General features: G+C 42.0%; 2 protein-coding genes across 4 annotated transcripts in view; both read right to left on the bottom strand.

Moving 5' to 3' along the window:
* Positions 1-18,603, bottom strand: part of CCDC6 (coiled-coil domain containing 6) — an 83,180-nt gene extending 64,577 nt beyond the window's left edge. The window contains exon 1 of one of the 3 annotated variants that reach the window (XM_032768847.2): positions 18,421-18,504. In XM_032768847.2, the coding sequence (XP_032624738.2) occupies positions 18,421-18,489 (69 nt within the window). In that variant the 5' untranslated portion in view covers positions 18,490-18,504. Of the gene's footprint in view, positions 1-18,420 lie in introns of all 3 variants that reach the window. The other 2 variants (XM_032768849.2, XM_032768848.2) reach the window with 2 other exon arrangements.
* The window catches only part of ANK3 (ankyrin 3), a 548,067-nt gene that overhangs the window by 188,270 nt on the left and 340,038 nt on the right, over positions 1-19,759 (bottom strand). The gene's annotated exons all lie outside the window — the stretch shown is intronic.

Raw genomic sequence — 19,759 nt, forward strand, 5'->3', positions numbered from 1 at the left:
GTGGATTCCCTGCAGCTTGAGGTCTTCAAATCTCAATTTTGACGATTTCAATAACTCAGTCATGGGTTCGGGGTTGTTATAAATGTGTATGGGTAGGGTTTTGTGGCCTGCCTTGTGCAGGAGGTCAGACTAGATGATCGTATTGGTCCCTTCTGACCTATGAGTCTATCTTTATTTATAGCTAGCTTAATGACAGATTTAAACAAAATGTTTAAAATCTAGAGATGTTCCCCACTAGATTATCATTTTTTAGGTCAGTCAAATGTTCTGCATAAAGCAGTGCAGCTTTCAGGGCATGAAATATAAAGGGAGAAAGAGGGGAAGGACAAAGCTACCTGCCACTGCGGCATGCAATATTTTTTTTAAAAAATCAGGATTGCCATACTCAGTGCAGTCACTACAACTATTCTTTGTTTATAATTCTTTGTTTTTAATATTATAATTGTTCTAATTCAATATTTTAAATAATGACATAAAAAAAATCAGGTTGTTTGGATACTTGCTTGTCAACCAGTAAGTGGTAACTCTGCTGGAACCTTATTAGCAATGTTCTAGTCTGCCACCACCTGTACCATCAAATTTAGCTCTCCGGCAGATAAACCTGAGTTATGCAACTAAATAGGATGTCAAATGTATAAAACGTTTGTTAGCCTGAAAGCTACCACTTGCTTTTACTTTAGTCTTCCTTTTCTTTTCACTGATAGACCACTACTATTTCTTTTACACACAACAGACCATCCCTCTTCTTCCACGCATTCCACCGCATTACATTATCAGCAACTTCACTCCACAGTCTGTGGTGCACTCAGGAAGAAGTTATCAGTACAAATACTGGGGTGAGGAACACTAGTCAGAAAATTAAATAACCTCTTGGGTGGCTATATTACTGAAATAGACGTTCTGCTCACAGAATATATGCTTTTGATACTATCAGGAATGCACAGTTTTGTCCAAAATTTACTCATGTCTGCTCAAAGTCCAGCCAACAGCAAACCTTTATTAAATGTAACTATTCTGCCTACCACAACTGGTTTTTTTGTTCAAATATAGGTGTGTGCAGAAACAAAGCAGAGAGAAAATTTCTTAAATATCTTCTTGAACAGTCTTTAGAAAAAATCCTAATTCAGTTTTTTAAATCATGTAGATTATTTAAAGGATTTTGGCATAATACAGAAGTGTGTTTCTGTTTTCCGTCAAGGTCAGCTTTATACTTTATTAGAGTATACAAAAGAAGTCAAGGCATCATCTTGTTATTTTACTATAAAGACTTCTCTAGGTAGAAGATGTCACAGTTACAGGATTAGCTGTGCCTCAGTTCTCTAAATGGCATCACTGATTGCACTCCCTCAGGTGTCAGGACTTCTGCCTTTACCACAATTATCCAGACCAGGACCTGGATTATAGTACCCTGTGTATCTACTGTCTTTACCCTGCAGGTTTGACACCTGTGATTCTTCTCTTTGGGAGTCGGACCAGTGGTGTACAGTAACTCCTCACTTAAAGTCGTCCTGGTTAACGTTGTTATGTTGCTGATCAATTACGGAACATGCTCGTTTAAAGTTGCGTAATGCTCCCTTCTAATGTTGTTGGCAGCCGCCTGCTTTGTCTACTGCTTGCAGGAAGAGCAGCCCATTGCAGCTAGCTGGTGGGGACTTGGAACCAGGCAGCCCCCTATCAGCTCCCTGCTCCCCGCTCCCCTAAGTTCCCTGTGCAGCAGCTGCCTGCAGTTCAGCTGTGTCCCTCCCCACACTGCCATGTGTTGCTCCTGCCCTCTGCCTTGGAGCTGCTCCCTGAGACTCCTGCTTGCTGTGCGAGGGGAAGGGAAGGAAGAGGGGGGACTAATGTCAGGGTGTCTCCCTGCTCCTGCACCCCACTTACCCCATCTTCCATAGAGCAGGGGGGTACAGACCAGGACTCAGGACTTCAGGGAGCCTGCAGCAGCTGCATCTCAGCAAGCTGATCTAATTAACAAGGCAGTGTACTTAAGGGAAATGTGCATATCTCCTAACATTCCTGCTGCCTTGTGAAGAAAGAAAGTTAACCAGAGTCTTCTGTCTAGTGAAAAAAATTTCCCTAGAACCTTATCCCCTCATTTACATTAATTCTTATGGGGTAAAATTGGATTTGCTTAACATCGTTTTGCTTAAAGTCACATTTTTCAGGAACATAACTTCAACGTTAAGTGAGGAGTTACTGTATACAGAGCCAGCTAGACTTGTTTGCTACACTTCCAGAAATCACATCATCTGATGCTAGCCTTGATGTTGCTTCTCTCTGAAGCAGGAACAATAGTCACAAATTTGAACAAGTATTTTCTGCAGCCACTGGCAAAGCATTGCTGAAAAAGCACATATTTTTTAAAATGCTACTTTATCTCCTCTTTTGCAGTTTTCAAGTTGAAAAACTATAAGAAATGGTGATCCAACAGGGCTGCAAAAATCTCGTCCCCATGCTTCACTATATGAGGAGGAAATCAGACGGAAAAAAAGTGAACCCCACAGAGCATGAACATTTTTTAATGTTACTGGTTTTTATCATGTTTGATTCATTAAAAACCACACACAGTCCTTCTATAGAAGGCCATACCAAACACTGGGTGAATGCTATTTATTCATGTAGCAGGAGTTTTAAATATCATGTTGTGTGTGCATCATTACTAATAACTACAATAAATAAAGAATTCCAGAAAGTCTTTAACTATGCAGCAATAAACAGGAACACTAAATATCAGGACAGTTTTATAGAATAAATAAATCTTGCAAATATTTCCAAATGTATTGGGAAGGAGGGGATTTGGGAGAAGGATAATGTAGGATTTAAGCATGCACCCTAACACGAAGCAACCTTCTTCTCTCTTTTATGGGCTGCCTCTCCCCTTCTATGGATAGCATACATATCTCTTTACTATCACCTTATTTTTGATTTCTGTCAGTGCCTCCCTGCTCCTCACATATAGTTTCTATATTGCTCACTTCATCTTTGTTTCAGTCCCTCTCACTGAGGTTTGCCCTTTTCCTTGGGAGCTGTTTGGAAGATCCCTTCTGACTATATGCCCTATCATCCATTTTACTTCCTTCTCTTACAAGGCCCCGCATCACACTGATCACCCCTTCAGCTAAGGAGAACTTCATGTCTTCAACCAGCGAGAAGGGTCTGACTAAAGAAGAGAACACAACAAGAGATGCTCCTAGACCCTACAAGCTCAGAGGGCAAAAGGCCAAACTAATATTTTCTACCTTAATCCAATGGAACTGCTTTCCTCTTTTTGGTCTCCTTTCTCTTTACGGCCTACATTTGTTTTTCTTCCCTCTATCCTATTTGTTTAGTCTGCTATTGTCTCTCTGTAGTTCAAGTTGTGCATTTTGCTCTGCCCTGTTTTCCCTTCGTTCTCTTACACCTTCAGCTGGGCTTTTGGTCTTCCTCCCTTAAAAGTGCACTTGTATTTCTGCTCTTGAATTTAGATTTGCCAAGCAAAATCAAACAATGTCCTGCAGAGTCACTTCACTCTACGTCCACCAATGTAATATATGCCATCATATGCCAGCAATGCCCCTCTGCTATGCACATCGGCCAAACTGGACAGTCACTACAGAAAAGGATAAATGGACACAAATCAGATATCAGGAATGGCAATATACAAAAACCTGTAGGAGAGCACTTCAACCTCTTGCCACACTTATAGCATGACCTTAAGTGCTACCGCATGCAAAAAAAACTTCAGGACATGACTTCAAATAGAAACTGCTGAGCTCAAGTTTATTCATGCAAATTGACACCATCAGCTAACTTCGAACTAAACAAAGATCTGTGAATAGCCTCTGCCAATTATACTGAACCGAGTTCCTCCTCCCTATGTTTCACACACGTCTGACTCGCAATAGAACGAGAGGCCTCATCCTCCCTGATTTGAACTAACCTTATCTTAGCTTGCTTCTAGCATATATAAACCTGCCCCTGGAAATTTCCACTACATTCATCTGACGAAGTGGGTATTCACCCACGAAAGCTCACGCTCTAAAATGTCTGTTAGTCTATAAGGTGCCACAGGATTCTCTGCTGCTTTTACAGATCCAGACTAACACGGCTACCCCTCTGATACTTCACTCTATGCATATTGGTGCTCTTCCAGTTTCTCCCTGAAATGCCACTCTATTGTACTCTGTACAATTCAGATGAAATTAAAATAATTGAGTGGTGTAACTTTGCAGTCTGCAGTGCATAGACCATAACAGAATGGCAGGGAGAGCAAAAGAACTGGACAGCAAGTGCTAGCTGAAGGAGGTGGCAGAGAGAAAAAAGGAGCCTTCTTGACCCTTAGAAAGTGAACAGAAAGTTTTTCAACACAAGAGAATGAACCAAGCAAACATCGTGCTTTTGCACGAACTCGGTCAATGTGTAGCAACAGTCATTTTCTATCCCCGATGTGCACTACTATGTCCCTGTAACAGGAGTGGGCAAACTTTTTGGCCTGTAGGTCACATCGGGGTTCCAAAACTATATGAAGAACCAGGTAGGAACCTGGCCCGGATCCCTATCTGCCCCCTCCTACTTCTTGCCCTCAGATTGCCCCCATGATAACCCCCAACCATCCCCCCCTGAGACCTCCCACTCCTAATCATGCCCCTCCCCCCAGGACCCCACCTCCTATCTAACACTCCCTGCTCCGTCTCCTAACTGTCCCAAGCCCTATCCACACCCTCACCCCCTGACAGGCCCCTCAGGATTTCTACACCTATCCAACCGCCCCATCCCCTGACTGCCCTCCAGGACCCCCTGCCCCTTATAACAATAAATAATAATATATGGAGATATACCTATCTCACAGAACTGGAAGGGAGCTCCAGGGCCAGATGGGGCGGTCTTGCAGGCCAGACGTGACCCACAGGCCAGATGTGGCCCACAGGCAGTAGTTTCCCCACCTCTGATCTCTACACTTATTGCATAGTTAGAATTACTTCATTCGCAGTGCAACGTTCAATTTATGCCCTACTGATGAACATAAGCCCTGCCTTTGCCTGCATCTGCTCCTAGATCTCATGAAAACAAAGAGTTTAATAATGGCTGAAGTGGGGTAAGGGTGATGGACGAAAGAGCAGACAGTGGAAAGTCGTATGTTTGCAAAGGATTGTTTTGCTTAACATGCATGTCTCCCCCTAGCCAAAGCACAAATCTGTCCTCCAACAAGGGGGACAGATGCCAGCTGCACCTTTTGAAATGAGCACTAAATTTCAAACCCCATTATAATGGAGACCACAACTAAGCATGAAAATGAAGATAGAGGCAGACTCTTTCAGAGATGAAAGTGGGCAGTGCATCCACTAAAAGGAGCACATTTCACGTTTACAAAACCCCTAAAGTTTAGTATTAAACCAACAAAAGTTCTGCCTGCTCCAGAAAAGAAAAAACATGGCACCCTTCCAGCAAGAACTAGAACATGCTTCCCTGGATAGCTCCAAACATGGTTTTTATGCTCAGCAGAAAAAGATTCAAATAGATTAAAAGGCGAACAATGTGAGAACACAAAGTTAAGGTAGCCCAGGTATAGCTTGTGCCCTTCCAGAACACTAAGTTCAGCAAAACCCAAACTACTGAAAACGTGGAAACACAGAGTTAAAGATGTATGGATGTTTACCTTAAATCTGGCCCTGAGTTGGCAATAGCCACTGGGATTTATCTGCATGTATGCCAGCTGCATTCACTGTGTTAAGTGTAGCTGTACTGAATAACAGAGGAGTAAATTGGAGTAGCTTCAAAGAGCTGCTATTATAATATGAGAATATTTGGGTCTGCGTCTCCCATTGTGCATTATCAAAGGGAAAAGTACAGGTGTGCCATAAGGTTCCAGTCTACATCATTTTAGCACAGAATTGTGTAGACTATGTCAGCAGCAGGACACTTGCCGTGGGTATTGTCAGTAGTGAGGTGGGATATGAGAGCAGTCTGTGGATATAATGATGGGTAGGGGAAAAACATAGGTTTAGGTGGTACACCACGTGCAACTGTGAAGGGGCTGTTAATTTCACAAGTGTGGTAGGCTCAGTGTTTGAGAGCGGGGAAAATGCAGGGACCCCCAGTCCATTACAACAAACAGGGAGAATGGGAGCATGTATGTATTATAGGCATGTTAGGACATCGCTCAAAAAGGGAAGATTTAAAGTTACATGGGCATCTACGTTAACTCTATTTCCTCGTTTTCAGAAGTTTGAGTATTGATTAACTCAGTGTTCTGGAAGTCTGTTATTGCTGGGCAAGTTTAACTCAACATTAATGAATTTCTTTTTCCCATTTCATTTCCTAATTTTTTAAACAAAGACAAATGTTTGCTGATAGGAGTTAATAGTCATTTAGAGGGCTGTAGTTCTCACCTAGGTTTGCAGCTGATATGCTACTGTGGTGAGGTAATAATCAAAAGAACTAGCTTTTATAAAGTTACTCCTGGGAGAATTTTGCACTACTGTACATACGTATAATTAATGAGCTGTGCATATTTTTAATTTTTTGTGCAGCAAAAAAGCTTCTGCTGAAATGTTGCTGCAATTCTGCCTTTTGCCCACCAGAGGGCTCTGTGGTGCAAGAAGAGCAGCAGTTCCCAGGAGAAAAAAACTTCTGCAGATCCACCTTTTTCCCAGGTGCTGTGGCGACAGAACAAAGCAGCAGCACCCAGCCAGCTAGGGAACAGAAAGAGCCTGCCTTCTTCCCAGTGTCTGTCAGGCTTGGTTGGAACTTTGGGGAGACACACAGCATGGGGTGCCAGGAGAGTCAGACGAGCTCATAAGGGCTAGCGGGGAAGACAGACTGGGGCAGGGACTGAATGGGAATGGAGACACAGGGCCATGGGAGGTGGGAGTGCAGGGACACATGGTGATGGGTGTGTGTGCAGAGCTACATAGGGACAGAGGGTGTCTGGGTGGAGCACAGACACATGGGGATGGGGGAGGGGGGTACAGAGCCACAAAGGAATAGAGGAGTGGCTGGGTGGGGGCACAGACACATGGGGAGCGGGTACAGAGCCACAAAGGGACGGGGGAGGGGGTGCAGGGCCACATGGGGATGGGGGAGTGAGTGTCTGAGTAGGGGTCATATGTGGACAGGGGATGCAAGAACACATGGGGCGCAGAAACACACGGGGACAGAGGCAGATTGCCTGACTGAACAGGAGAGACTAGGGGTCTGCATGGGAGAAGCTCCCTAACAATCCCTCCCCTCCCCCCTAAAAAACTTGTTCCATACTTTTCCCGCCCCGTTCTAAATGAATTATTACTCAGAGTTCTGTATATATATGCCTAGTAAGGAATCTAATTGCGAAAAAAACCTCTCCTGAATCTTTTTTGTTGTCTGCATTGTTACACACATACTTGCTGACAGGTATTTTGAAATAAATAACCAAAAATAATTGAAACTGGTGTGATTATACTGTATTATTTTGACAAATAAAATATGCAGAATTTTAGAATATTGTGTGCAAAATTTTTAAATTTTTGGCACATAATTCCCCCAGTGTTTTTCATCAATAGACTTCAAAGGTTCTGAGGTGGCCTTGTTTTTGTGGGATTGTCTGAGCCCCTCTCCCTGTCTGCATTCCCATTTAACAATCTGCGAAAGCCCTGCCACTCTATGTGGGTAGCTAGCTTGGAGCATGCACCAGGAACATGCTGCTGAGAATGGAGTGAGGGGCTGCAAATGGGTATGCTTAACATAACATAACTTTTCAGCACTGGGAAGAGGGAAGGGAACACCTACTGACGAATGGAGCAGCTCATATGTCTCTGAGCTACTGCTTCAGCTGACATTTATCTCCATTGGGTATTCTCTTTCAGCTGAGAATCTCTCATTGAAACGGATGGGCCACTTCACACCTCTCTGAGTCTAGTGTGCTACTGTGGAGCTTCCATTCTCACTCTGATTTTTTCAGTAGCATAGCAACAGGTCTGCTATTGGTAAGGTTAAAACCAACTCTCTCTTTAAAGGAAGTTCTAAGTATCTTAAAACCATATGTTTAATCAGATTGTCTTTAAATTTGGTGTGCCCAATGGGGTATGATCAGTGATCCAAATTTGGGGCCACCTGCATAGGAACTGACTTCTGCTCACGCCAGTGTGTACTCGACCAGCCTCTACCCCCTGCCCCACCCCAACTCCACCTCTGCCCCCATTCCAACCCCTTCCCCAAGGTCCCCACCTCCTCCCTGCCCCCTAATCCTACTCCTTCCCCAAATCCCTGCTCTGGCCCCGCCTCTTCCCAACCTCCTCCCTTGAGCACACCACATTCCCGCTCCCCCCCCTTCCCTCCCAGCGCTTGCCACCGCCACACAGTTGTTTGGCAGTGGCAAGCACTGGGAGGTAGGTGGAGGAGTAGGGACATGGCACACGAAGGGGAGGAGGTGGAGGTGAGGGGGTGGGAGGAGAGCTTGGCTGCCAGTGGGTGCAGAGCACCCACTAATTTTTCCCTGTGGGTGCTCCAGCCCTGGAGCACCCACAGAGTCAGTGCCTATGGCCATTTGACCAGACCTTCAGAGATACACCTCCCAGGAAAAGAAAAAAAACAATTCTTTCACTAACTTCACAGATACCAGAAACTCTGTTTGACACCTACCCTGAGCAGCAGTCTGACTATAAATATTTGGGAAAAATCTGCCTTTGTCAAGGTGGGGTTTTTGAGGAGTGAGAGCACAACAGAATATTCAGAGGCACTAAAATTATTCTGAAAAGAAAATAATTTACTTATGAATGCTCACGGGAAGGGGAGCATGATCAGGGATGCAAGGTAGGTGGTAATAGGGGAAGAAGGGTTTGGGTACGAAGTGAGGGATGGGGTATTATGGGGAGTGGAATAAATGGGAATGATTAGAGGGGCTCATCTGAGGATGAGGGTGTGAGATCAGGGGAAGTGGGAGGGATAGCAGAGGGATTTGGGGGATTACTGGTACAGGGGTCTGCCATCCCTGCATCTTCCTCTTGTATGCATTCTGGGATCTGTGGGAGTCCTGTCCCTCTGAAGGAGCCTGAGCCTCTCTTCTTGCCTGCCATGAGTTTTGGGACTTGGGGGACCCTACTGCTCTTGGGGTGACTGAGCCCCTCTCCTTGCCTTTCCACGTGAGCTAGGATCTGGGGGAAGGGCAAATAAAGGTAACAAATTTAAACATCTAAAATCCAGAAAATAAATACACATATCTCAAGTGTAGGATTGACAAGGAGACACAGGCGCCTGCTTCCTCCGGGTCCTAGGGGTGCTCAACCCCCCCGTTCTGCCACAGAACGTGCCCCCACTTCATCCCTTCCCTCAAGGCCCCACCCTGCACCTCTTCCCACCCAGTTCCACCCCATCTCCACTCCTCCCTCCCAGCACCACCCCATCTCCACTCCTCCCTCCCAGCACCTCCTGCACACTATGTAACAGCTGATCTGGCAGGGGATGAGAGGCACTGGGAGGGAGGGGGGAGCTGAATGCCAGTGGGAGGGGGCTGACCAGAGTATGTGGGGGAGAGGCTCAGATTGGAAAGGGGGAGGACCAGGTAGACCTCAGGCATGGCTGGAGAAGCCTGTCTGAAGAAGGGGCAGGATTCCCCGCTAGGGCTGGGTATTTTCCCCCCAAAATAAAAATCCCTCTTTGACAGAGATAGATTAGAGCAATTTGCCTGCTTCCACCCCATGCCTAATTTCTGCCATGGGTTGGATCTGGAGTGATACTCGGACTCATACTCTTGGAGTCACTCAGGGTCTCCAACATAGAGAGAGTTTTCCAGATACTTAGCCCTTGTCTGCCCTAAGAGATTAGGTCAGTATAACTATATTGATCAGGGGTGTGAAAAAACAACAATTTAACCCCAGGTATAGACAACACTCTTCTCCCACCAACCTAGCTAAGGGAAGTAGACTACCTAAACCATAGTGCCTTCACTGAAGTACCACTGTGCCACCGCAGAATTTTAAGTATAGACACAAGCCCTTAGACACAAACACGCACAATATGAATGCAAGATGACAACAGAGCAGCACCAACTGCACTGGGGCAGTCAGCTTCTCACAACCCAAAGATGGAGGTAACAGGACTAACTTAAACATAGGATGTATCTACACTTAAACCACTGCAGCAGAGCAGCTCCACTGCTGTAGACATTACTTACATCAATGGGAGAGCTTCTCCCATTGGCATACGTAAACCACCTCCCCAAGAGGCCAAGATCGATGGAAGGATTCTGTCAACCTAGCACCATCTACACTGGCAGTTAGGCTAGCAAAGCTACATCTCAAAGGGATGTGGATTTTTCATGCCCCTGAGAGAGACAGCTCTGCCAATGTAAGTTCACAGTGTAGACATGCCCATATAGAAGCTACAAGAAAGATTAAAGGTTATGTATAGGGAAATGTACATGTAGACCTCACCTGATTTATTTCACCCTTTGCTCTGCATGTTGCGTACCTATGAGTGAACGAATGAATCATGTTTACTTTAAAGATGCTGGTTTTGAGTCACTTTAACAACCCAGCTCCTCAGAACGATGAGACATACAGGTGGCCAAACCAAGATAGGTCTGTTGCATTCACATGGTCGGGAAACCGGACACACTGCAGCCCAGAGATCCAGTCAGAACGGCAGGACGGTGTGGTTCGCCCAAAGTGGCAGAAATGAAACCAGGTCTGTCAACTATGTGATATGCTTGAGAGAGACTAAAACAGTTCTAAGGCTCAATTTGCCCTGTAACCTTGACACCAAATATTAGAAACTACAGAAGAACAGAGTAATAGAAAAATTTAATCTAACCGAATCCCAAAATTTTTGAATGATATGAAACTCCAAAACATCTGCATTAAAGTCCCACTGCATATAATATGTTTTCCCTAACCCAAACAAAAGAAATCCCCCTCTATTCACTGCAAAAGAGCTACTTGGATATAGCAATGCAAAGTACCACACTGATAATCCCACCAAGACTGAAGATGTACAGTTTTTTGATTTGTAATCATTTGAATTAAATTCTATATACAACAGAATTTTTTCAAAATTATATCTGATGAAGTTATTTTCACTCTAAGTCAAGATGCTATGGAGGAAATAACGGCAAAACATTTTCTAACAGTCTATTTCCTATAAATATCTAGTACACCAACTGTCAAAATTCTAACAGGAATACTGTTACAGTTCTTGAAGTCATCAGGCTTTTCTATTTTATTTCTATAATATAAAACAGTAAAGTGTTATCACAACATCTTGAAAGTGTCTTCCTCTGGAAACTTAATGCACTAAAGGCTAGTCAGCACTACTGAATGTAAACAGACAATGCATGTACCCTTTTCTGCCATCTGTGAAAGTTGGCCAACCATGCAGGTAACAATATTACTCTTACCACAACAACCTAAATGCCAAAAAGTTGACAGAGTTCACTACTAAGTTTCCTTTTTCCTCTGGTTACTTCTACCTAGGATTCAAGTTCTGTAGACACTTCTTAAACAGAGGCAATTGTAAAGAAAAAACAAATGAAACCTCTCTTGCATATTTACCCATTTTTTCTGAAAGATCTGATGGACTAGCCAGTTATTGCATGACTGATAATTTACTGCTCCTTAACGATACACAAAGTCTGATCCCTGACTCTCAAAAGTGGGTATTAATAAAAAGGCCATTTTCCTAAAATGAACAGATTTTGCTGATTACTTGTGCTAAAGTTTTGCTTCAGCTTTTGCATTATCTTAATAATTTCACACCTCGTTTCCCCAAATATATTTTTCATTAATTCACCCCACTCTGCAAATATATTCAAGACTTTGTCATCTCTCTAGACACACTACCATTTGAGCCACACTGCAGACAGATAAAAAAAAATTTCAAAAGAAGACTGACTACTGAGCCCTAATGATTGGAACTGTGAACAGTCTATCCTACAGCCAGCAGGAGCCAAACAGAACAAAACCATATTAAAATATTTGGGCTTATGGGTACATCTCAGACATCTTTAATTTTGTAGGTGTAACATTCATTTTGAAATTAAAATTCAATGAACAGCTTAAGCCTGGCACATAGGGCTCCAAATACTATCCATTCAAGAAAAAAGAAAGAAAGAAAAAAAAAGAATAGCTGGTCTCTAAATTGTTTCCCACTTTAGGCTTCATTCTCCACTTGTCCACCTCCAGACACTGACGACTGGCTTCCCTCCTTTTTACCGTCCCCTCTCCCTCCCCCCCACATACACTCTACTCACCACTCCTTAAACACCCCCTTTCGATTCTTCCTACCTAGTTCTTCCTTCCCTCCCAAATCTTCATGCACTTAAGGTGTACTGCAAAGGTTTGTTGTTGTTGTTTTTAAACCCTGATGTTTTAAGAGACTCTAGAAGAGAAAAAAAAGTATATTAACTGCATATTTTGAACTGTATTTATAGTAAACTGAAATATTAATTAACTTTGCTAACTTTAACTGTTAGGGCTGAAAGTTTATTTGCCAGGTAACTGTCTCTGATTATATATAAAGTTTCAGTAAGAACTGTTTGAACATGAGGTTGGAGGAAAATGAGTTGTTTTGCTGATGCCAATTGTTCTGTTGAGAAACTGCAGTATCTCTGTAGTGCCTTTTGCTTTACCCATAAAAATCCATCCAAATTTGCCGAACTTATGAGCCACTGAAAATCTGAACACACTCAGCAGAGGTTTGTTATAGAGGCCGGCAGCAAATTTCTCCAAACTTTGTGTCTACTGAGCACCTTCCATCCCAGGGCTGAGCAGCGAGTTTTCCTTCAACAGCTCCTCCCAGCTGCTGTAAGCAACAGTGGCACTGGGCCCTAGAACTGAGAACAACGAAACTCAATCGCCTCCATGCTCCCCCTGTTGGCATCCAGACAACATAGAGGAAGCAGCCAAACAAATACAGAGGTATGAAGAGCAGAGAAACAACAGGGTAGGAAGGTAAAGAAACAGAGGGAAAGAAGAGTCGAACCACTAAAACACACACCACTCCAGAACCTGAAATAGAATCCAGGATTCCTGAGTCTTAACACTCCACTGTCAGCAAATACCTGTAAAACCCACTGGCAAAGAATGTATCTTATCCCCTTCAAATGACAGGCCACTGAGTATAACTCCCTACTACTAGTTACTCCATTAGCTCATGCAGCAGAGGTCTGTGCTGTGGATCTGACTGTTCCAACCCCATTACTGATATGTTTGGGCTTTTTCATTTGACCCTTTTTTAAACAAGATAGGAAGTGACATTTATACAATCTATGTCAAAATAAGGTTAAGGTCAAGCACTCAAAAGTTAGGAAATGCCAGAATTAAAATTCCCTATAAGGTATCTTATCTAACAAATTTAAAAAAATTATTATAGTAAAAAAAAAGTGAAACACACAGTCCTAATGCTGCAAACACTTAAGCAGGTACATAATTTCACTCACATGAATAGTCCCACTGAAGTCAATGAGACTACTAGTCATACTTAAAGTTAAGCAAGTGCATAAATAGTTGCAGAATCAGGAATTAAAATTATTTTTATCATCATTCTGGCATGCAGTCTGTGTCACTATAAAACAAAATTACTGTAGCGTTAATGAAAAGTTTAGGCTTTCAATACATTAACAAAGTTACTGTAAACATTTTATAGCCAACCCAAAATTTTCAAAAACAGAAGTCCATATTAGGCACTTAAGGGTAGGAATTTCAAAAGCACTTAACTGACTTAGGAGCACAAGACCCATTAACTTTACAAGGCAAACCCTGACTGGAAATGCTTTCACATGGCTACTTGCCCCCACTTTCTTGCTTTATAGAAGTTCAAGCTACAGAAGATGATGTTGACTGCAAATATAGCACAATTATTTGCTTATCACTTTTTTAGCTGGTGTTGGTCTCACAGTAAGGAAGTTAATGAGGCCCTTGGCATGTCTTTTTAAGTTTAAAACCTCGAGTAGAAAAAAGTTATGTAAAACTGTGCCAATTAGAAAACTAAAAAAAAGTTACAATACAATTATTTAAAAAATGTAACACTATAAAATGTAAAAACACAATCTGATTTAATTTTTAAAAAAAGTTTAAATAAAAAAATCAAGATCTAAATTTAAAAAAACACCACAGATTTTTAAAGGAGTTATTTTTATCTACCCTGGTACCAGGCACCCAACTTACTGAATAAGGCAAGGATCTTGTGGAAAAAATGGTATATATTGATGTAATAAAAGACTATCACAATACATATGCACAAGGGAGCAAAATTAAGGTTAAGCAACTTACTTCTGAAATTTCTTAGTGATTGACTTTGTAACACTGTAACCGTAACATTCTCCTAATGTAAAGTTTTTGTATGTAATCTGATAATACTTCACATCTGTATGGTGCTTTGTTTTTAAAGCACAGCACAATCTTCAACCATCCCAACAACAGCCTTCAATGTGGTTACAAAAGAGTGAGAGCATAATTTCAAGATGAGGCAGTTGCACAAGTACAAGTTATTCTCTATTTGGCGTGTAATCATTGGTGTCAATAAGGAAGAAAATACTTAGTGCTCAAACTTAACTTGCAGGCCTGACAGTCAAAGAAATCTTTGTATTTACATATTTTACCAAATTTGATATGGAATCAGTAAACATGAAATCTTGATGCCTTTTTCCCCCAGACTGACTATTCCATGTAGAAACATACTTAAATACAGGCTTTCTGCACAAAATATCCATTTTCAAAGTCACCCCTCTGCCACCAAGAAGTTCACACACACACAAACAAACAAAAAAGGCAAGAGAGCACGTGCCTTTGCTATGCTGCAGCAAGCTTTTAAACAATTCCAAAAGCTGTTCGCATTCATGCTGAATTCAGTGATAATGGGGCACATACACAAAGACTAATAAAAGCCAGCCTTATCAGTGGGGGGCAATAAAGGTTTGCCAAAAAGAAAACAAAAGGAGAAAGTTGTCAACATTTCAAGGTGAAACAGCACAGAGAACTAAGTAGCTGCAATACAATTTTCAAGTGTCTGCAGTGCTAACACAGTGGAGTACAAATCAGTGTGTGTTCTAAGGGTCCTTGATAAGAAACCACATGATGGGAAGACTCACGTTCATCTATATACTTTTGTGTTCATATTAAGACAATTTCATCTTGGTACTTTATCTGTACACAAATAGGCATTCTCCTCCTCAGCTCATCTTTGCCCTGTGATGAAATCAAAGCTGATTTGTAACATCATAGTCATTTCTATAATAGGAAATAAACATGTTACATAAATTTACAACTTCTCTACAAGACCAACAAAGGACTTGAGTTGAGTTGTGAAGGAGTAAATACAAAAAGCTATATAGTATTAGTAAAAGGTAGAGTAACTGACAAGCAAAGTAGGACTGTTTTCCCCTACACACCTCCCCAACTAAACATTTATTTACACTTATCTTCTATCAGCTCTCACTTAAACCTTTTCAAAGGTAGAGAAAAGTGGTCTCCAACCGTTTTTATATTGGAGTAATTGGACAATATTTGGAATACAAATGTGTTTATATTAATGATGGCTTAAAGTCCTGACAAGTTATAAATAGAGACCTACCAAATTCAAGGTCCATTTTGGCCAATTTCATGGTCATGGGATTTTAAAAAATAGTAAATTTAATTATTTCTGATATTTAAATCTGAAATTTCACAGTGTTGTAACTGAAGGGGTCCTAAATCAAAAGGGAGTTGTGGGAGGGTTGCAGGGTTATTGTAGAGGGGGTCACAGTATTGCTACCATTACTTCTATGCTGCCTTCAGAGCTGGGAGCCTTGGCCAGCAGTCACCACTCTCTGGCTGCCTAGCTCTGAAGGCAGAAGCGCAGAAGAAAGGGTGGCATAGCAGGGTATTGCCACCCTTATTTCTGCACTGCTGCTAGTGAGGTGCTGCCTTCAGAGCAGGGTGCCTTGCCAGCAGCTGCTGCTCTCTGGCCACCCAGCTCTTAAGGCAGTGCAGAAGTAAGAGTGGCAATACCATGACCCCACTCCTACAATAACCAAGCAACACCACCTCCTACAGCCCTCGTTTTGGGTCAGAACCCCAGTGTGAGAAATGCTGGTCTCCCCCATGAAAGCTGTGTAGTATAGGGTAAAAGAATACAAAAGACCAGATTTCATAGGGGAAACCAAGTTTCACGGTCCGTGATACATTTTTCATGGCTATGAATTTAGTAGGGCCCTAGTTATAAAGTTATGTTTTCTGTTGATCCAAGACATTGATTTTATTATTTTATTTAAAAATACATATACATATTAACTGATCTCTTGCATGTCACCTTTAATACTGATAGGCTAAAAATGTCAAAAGAGCAAGAAGTTGACTTTAGAAAGGGTAAATGACCTATAATTCTAGTTCTGTTGCACTGCCATAAGTTACAAATATATACTTCTATATGATAGAGAAATAGTGAACAGTTCTCCAGGGCCACTATCATCTACTTGCTGATTTTATTTTCCTAATCATCTCCTTTTTCTGTACTTCAGCAACTATTTCAAATAACTGCACTCTAGTTCTCCCCTTTGTGCTCATCAATATGTCACCTCATTCTACTTTCAGAATTCTTAACTGCCGTGCATTTCTGACTGAACCACTTATAAGAGCTAACTGTACAGAGATCCTTCTGAAGATGTCAGATTTCCTGGTGTGCCCACAGGTTGCCATAGATACGTTAGACTTCTTTTCTCTATTCTTCTGAGATATTTTAAAATAAATTGCACTATTGGATTTTAGATTTGAACAAAAATAGCACCCGTTTATACATTAACCTCTGATTAATAGTGAATGTATTCAGTCCCCAAAGAAAATCCCAGAGTATAAATTTTGGAAATGAGTTCAAAAATCTAATGGTTCTCTTTAGAAATTACACACAAACAAGTATATTTTTGAAACCATGCTGAGTATATCATCTCACTGTAAATGGCAAAAAGAAAATCTCTGATAAGATCCCTCACCCTTCACTTCTGGGCCAGAAGATATACTATGCTATTTAATTTAATAAAAACATGGCATATGCCTCTTGTAAAGTAATAACAGAACCGTGCATTTCCCTGATTAGTCAAGGATGACAAATATAGCCCAAAATACTACTGTATTATATTTCATGCACTTTTCCAGCAGACATCCTGCTGGACATTCAAATGGCTATTAGGAGAGAGGTTTCTCTTGATGAGTTCCAGATTTCTTTTCTTAGCCACCAAATCTAACAATTTATATACTCATATCACCAACAGTAAGAAGTAAAATGGGTAGCCAAGTTATTGGTAATATATTTGTAATACAACTGAGAATTTGCTAGGTCTGAGACAGATAAAACATCAGAAAGGACAGTTATGAGCATTTGCACTCTAAGAGACTCATCCTGCATATCAACGTGTCTAGACCAAATTTCAATGCATACAAGTACGTAAGGTTATTTATAATGCCACAGAATGTTGCTCATGATTACAAAACAATATGCTTGCATATTAGTTTTGATAATGAAATTCTAACGACCATCACAACCACTATTCACCTAAAAGCACCTGAACTCTAAAACAATGGAAAACTACAACAGCTACATGTTAATCATATTTACATATTTATTTTACTCAGGATTACCTAATCCCATAATTCATGATGCAGATAGAGTAATAATTATCCTCCTAAGTATTCATAAATCAATTGCCCTTCCTCACCTAGGCTAAGGCAATGTGTTTCTCTCAGTTTTAAAATGACAAAGTTTACAATAACTGTGTCCCTCTATCTAGGGCAGAGGTCAGCAATCTTTCAAAAATGGGGTGCTGAGTCTTCATTCACTCACTCTAATTTAAGGTTTTGGGTGCCAGTAATACATTTTAACGTTTTCAGAAGGTCTCTTTCTATAAGTCTATAATATATAACTAAACTATTGTTGTATGTAAAGTAAAATGTTTAAGAAGCTTCATTTAAAATTAAATTAAAATGCAGAGCCCCTCTGGACCGGTGGCCAGGACCCAGGCAGTGTGAGTGCCACTGAAAATCGGCTCACGTGCCACCTTTGGCACGTGTGCCATAGGTTGCCTACTCATGATCTAGGGACAATTAAGTTTTACACTTTTTAATACTGTGTTTCTACATCTGCAACAATGATGCTAAATAATCTTATTTTAAAGACTAGTTTTACAAATCAACTTTTCAGTACTAATGTAAATGAATTTCCATCCAATCTATTCATGTAAAATGGAGCATGTGCTAAATATACGACTAAAATACTGTTATGGTAACCTGCATATTTTCTTATCACTTGTCTTCTCAGATGAGGAGTGTGAACTGAAGGTGTACTGAGCGTATCCATAAATTATGTATCCTTAAATGAACTGTCCTCCGCCCCATTCAACACCATTCTTTACTCTGAGTGACTTTATGGAATGTCTATATTCTTTCTACACAAATCCCAATAACCTAACTTCTATTTTAATAAACTTGCATTTTAATTATCAATTACCAAATAAAGCCATATAGAGTAGAACCCATCTATTAGTACAGAAGTAAGTAACTGTACTTCATTAGCCATGGTGAGGAAATCAGCATGTTTTCTCATCAAGTTGCAAATTTTAGGCTCCCTCCGGAGGACCCTTACACCGGCAGATCCAATGGCAGGATCAGGGCCGTAACCAAGTGCAGTAAGTATTTACAATACTTCGAAGCACTGTAAAACAAAAGGCAGAAAGTATAGAATCTTAAAGAAGTCACAGCTCATTCTCATTTTCTACTCTAGTTTCCATACAGTAAGGAATATTAAAAAAGAAAAATATTTTAAATAAATTAACTCACATGGCACCTGTTCTGAAAGACTTAGCCTGAACTAAATTTTTCTGCAAGCATTTGAGAAAGAGAAAGAAGAAAAATGTTCCATTTATGTAAAAATATATTAAGACTTAGCTCTGAATGTGTTATAATTAGATTAATTTTACTTGAAGGGTTTGGCAGAAGGAAACTTGTTTGACTTGCAACAACATCAAACCGTACTATTAAAACCCAGTATTTAAACCCAGTTCTGTGCCAACAGACTCTGGTATTGTGGTAGTTCCCTGAGGCCCTTATCAGTATATAGGATGATAAAACTTTACTAAACTATTTCCAATTAAGCTAGACATCTAGGGACCCAACCCAAACAAACTGCAGCACCTCCAACCCTTTTAGACCAGCTACCAGACAAGGTGCTCTAAATGTTTACTCCTAGGTGAGCCCCTTCTCCCCCTTAGCCACCTTTCCACAAGAAGGTACCAAACAGCAGCGAAAGCCTGTCAGGGAAGCGCCTGACCTCCTCCATCGGTTGTCCTCACAGAGTGGGGTGCAGACACGGTGCCCGCCACCGCCAGGCTCGTGGGCAGAGCCCTTCCTAGTGCAAAGCGCTGGGGGTTTCCGAGGTCACTGGGTCCTCCCCCCGTCACTTCCCACCCCAGCGCCTGTGTCGCTTTCCCGTCACTAGCTTACGAACTACTCCAATACCTTCTTTCTAGTAATTACACCCCCACAGCCACGGCGGAGAGCGCCTCGGGACCCCGCGCCACGGGCATGCCGGGCAAGGCCACCCACCGAAGGAGGAATATCCAGGGATCGCCACCCGTACCCCAAAGCAAACCTCCGGGGGAGCCCCACAACCCCCCCGCAAGCCGCCCCAGAAGTAGGGACCTCCTCCCCCCCCCCCTCCACACCCCAGCGAGCAGATCCCCCCTTCAAAGCGACGCGGGAAACCCGCCCAGCCCAGCGCCGCCTCTCAGCCAGCCACCTCCAGCGGCGCCTGGAAGCCGGGCACCTCCCTCCCGGGCTGGCGCGGGCAG

This window comes from Chelonoidis abingdonii, chromosome 15, assembly GCF_003597395.2.
Source record: "Chelonoidis abingdonii isolate Lonesome George chromosome 15, CheloAbing_2.0, whole genome shotgun sequence".
NCBI lineage: Eukaryota > Metazoa > Chordata > Testudines > Testudinidae > Chelonoidis > Chelonoidis abingdonii.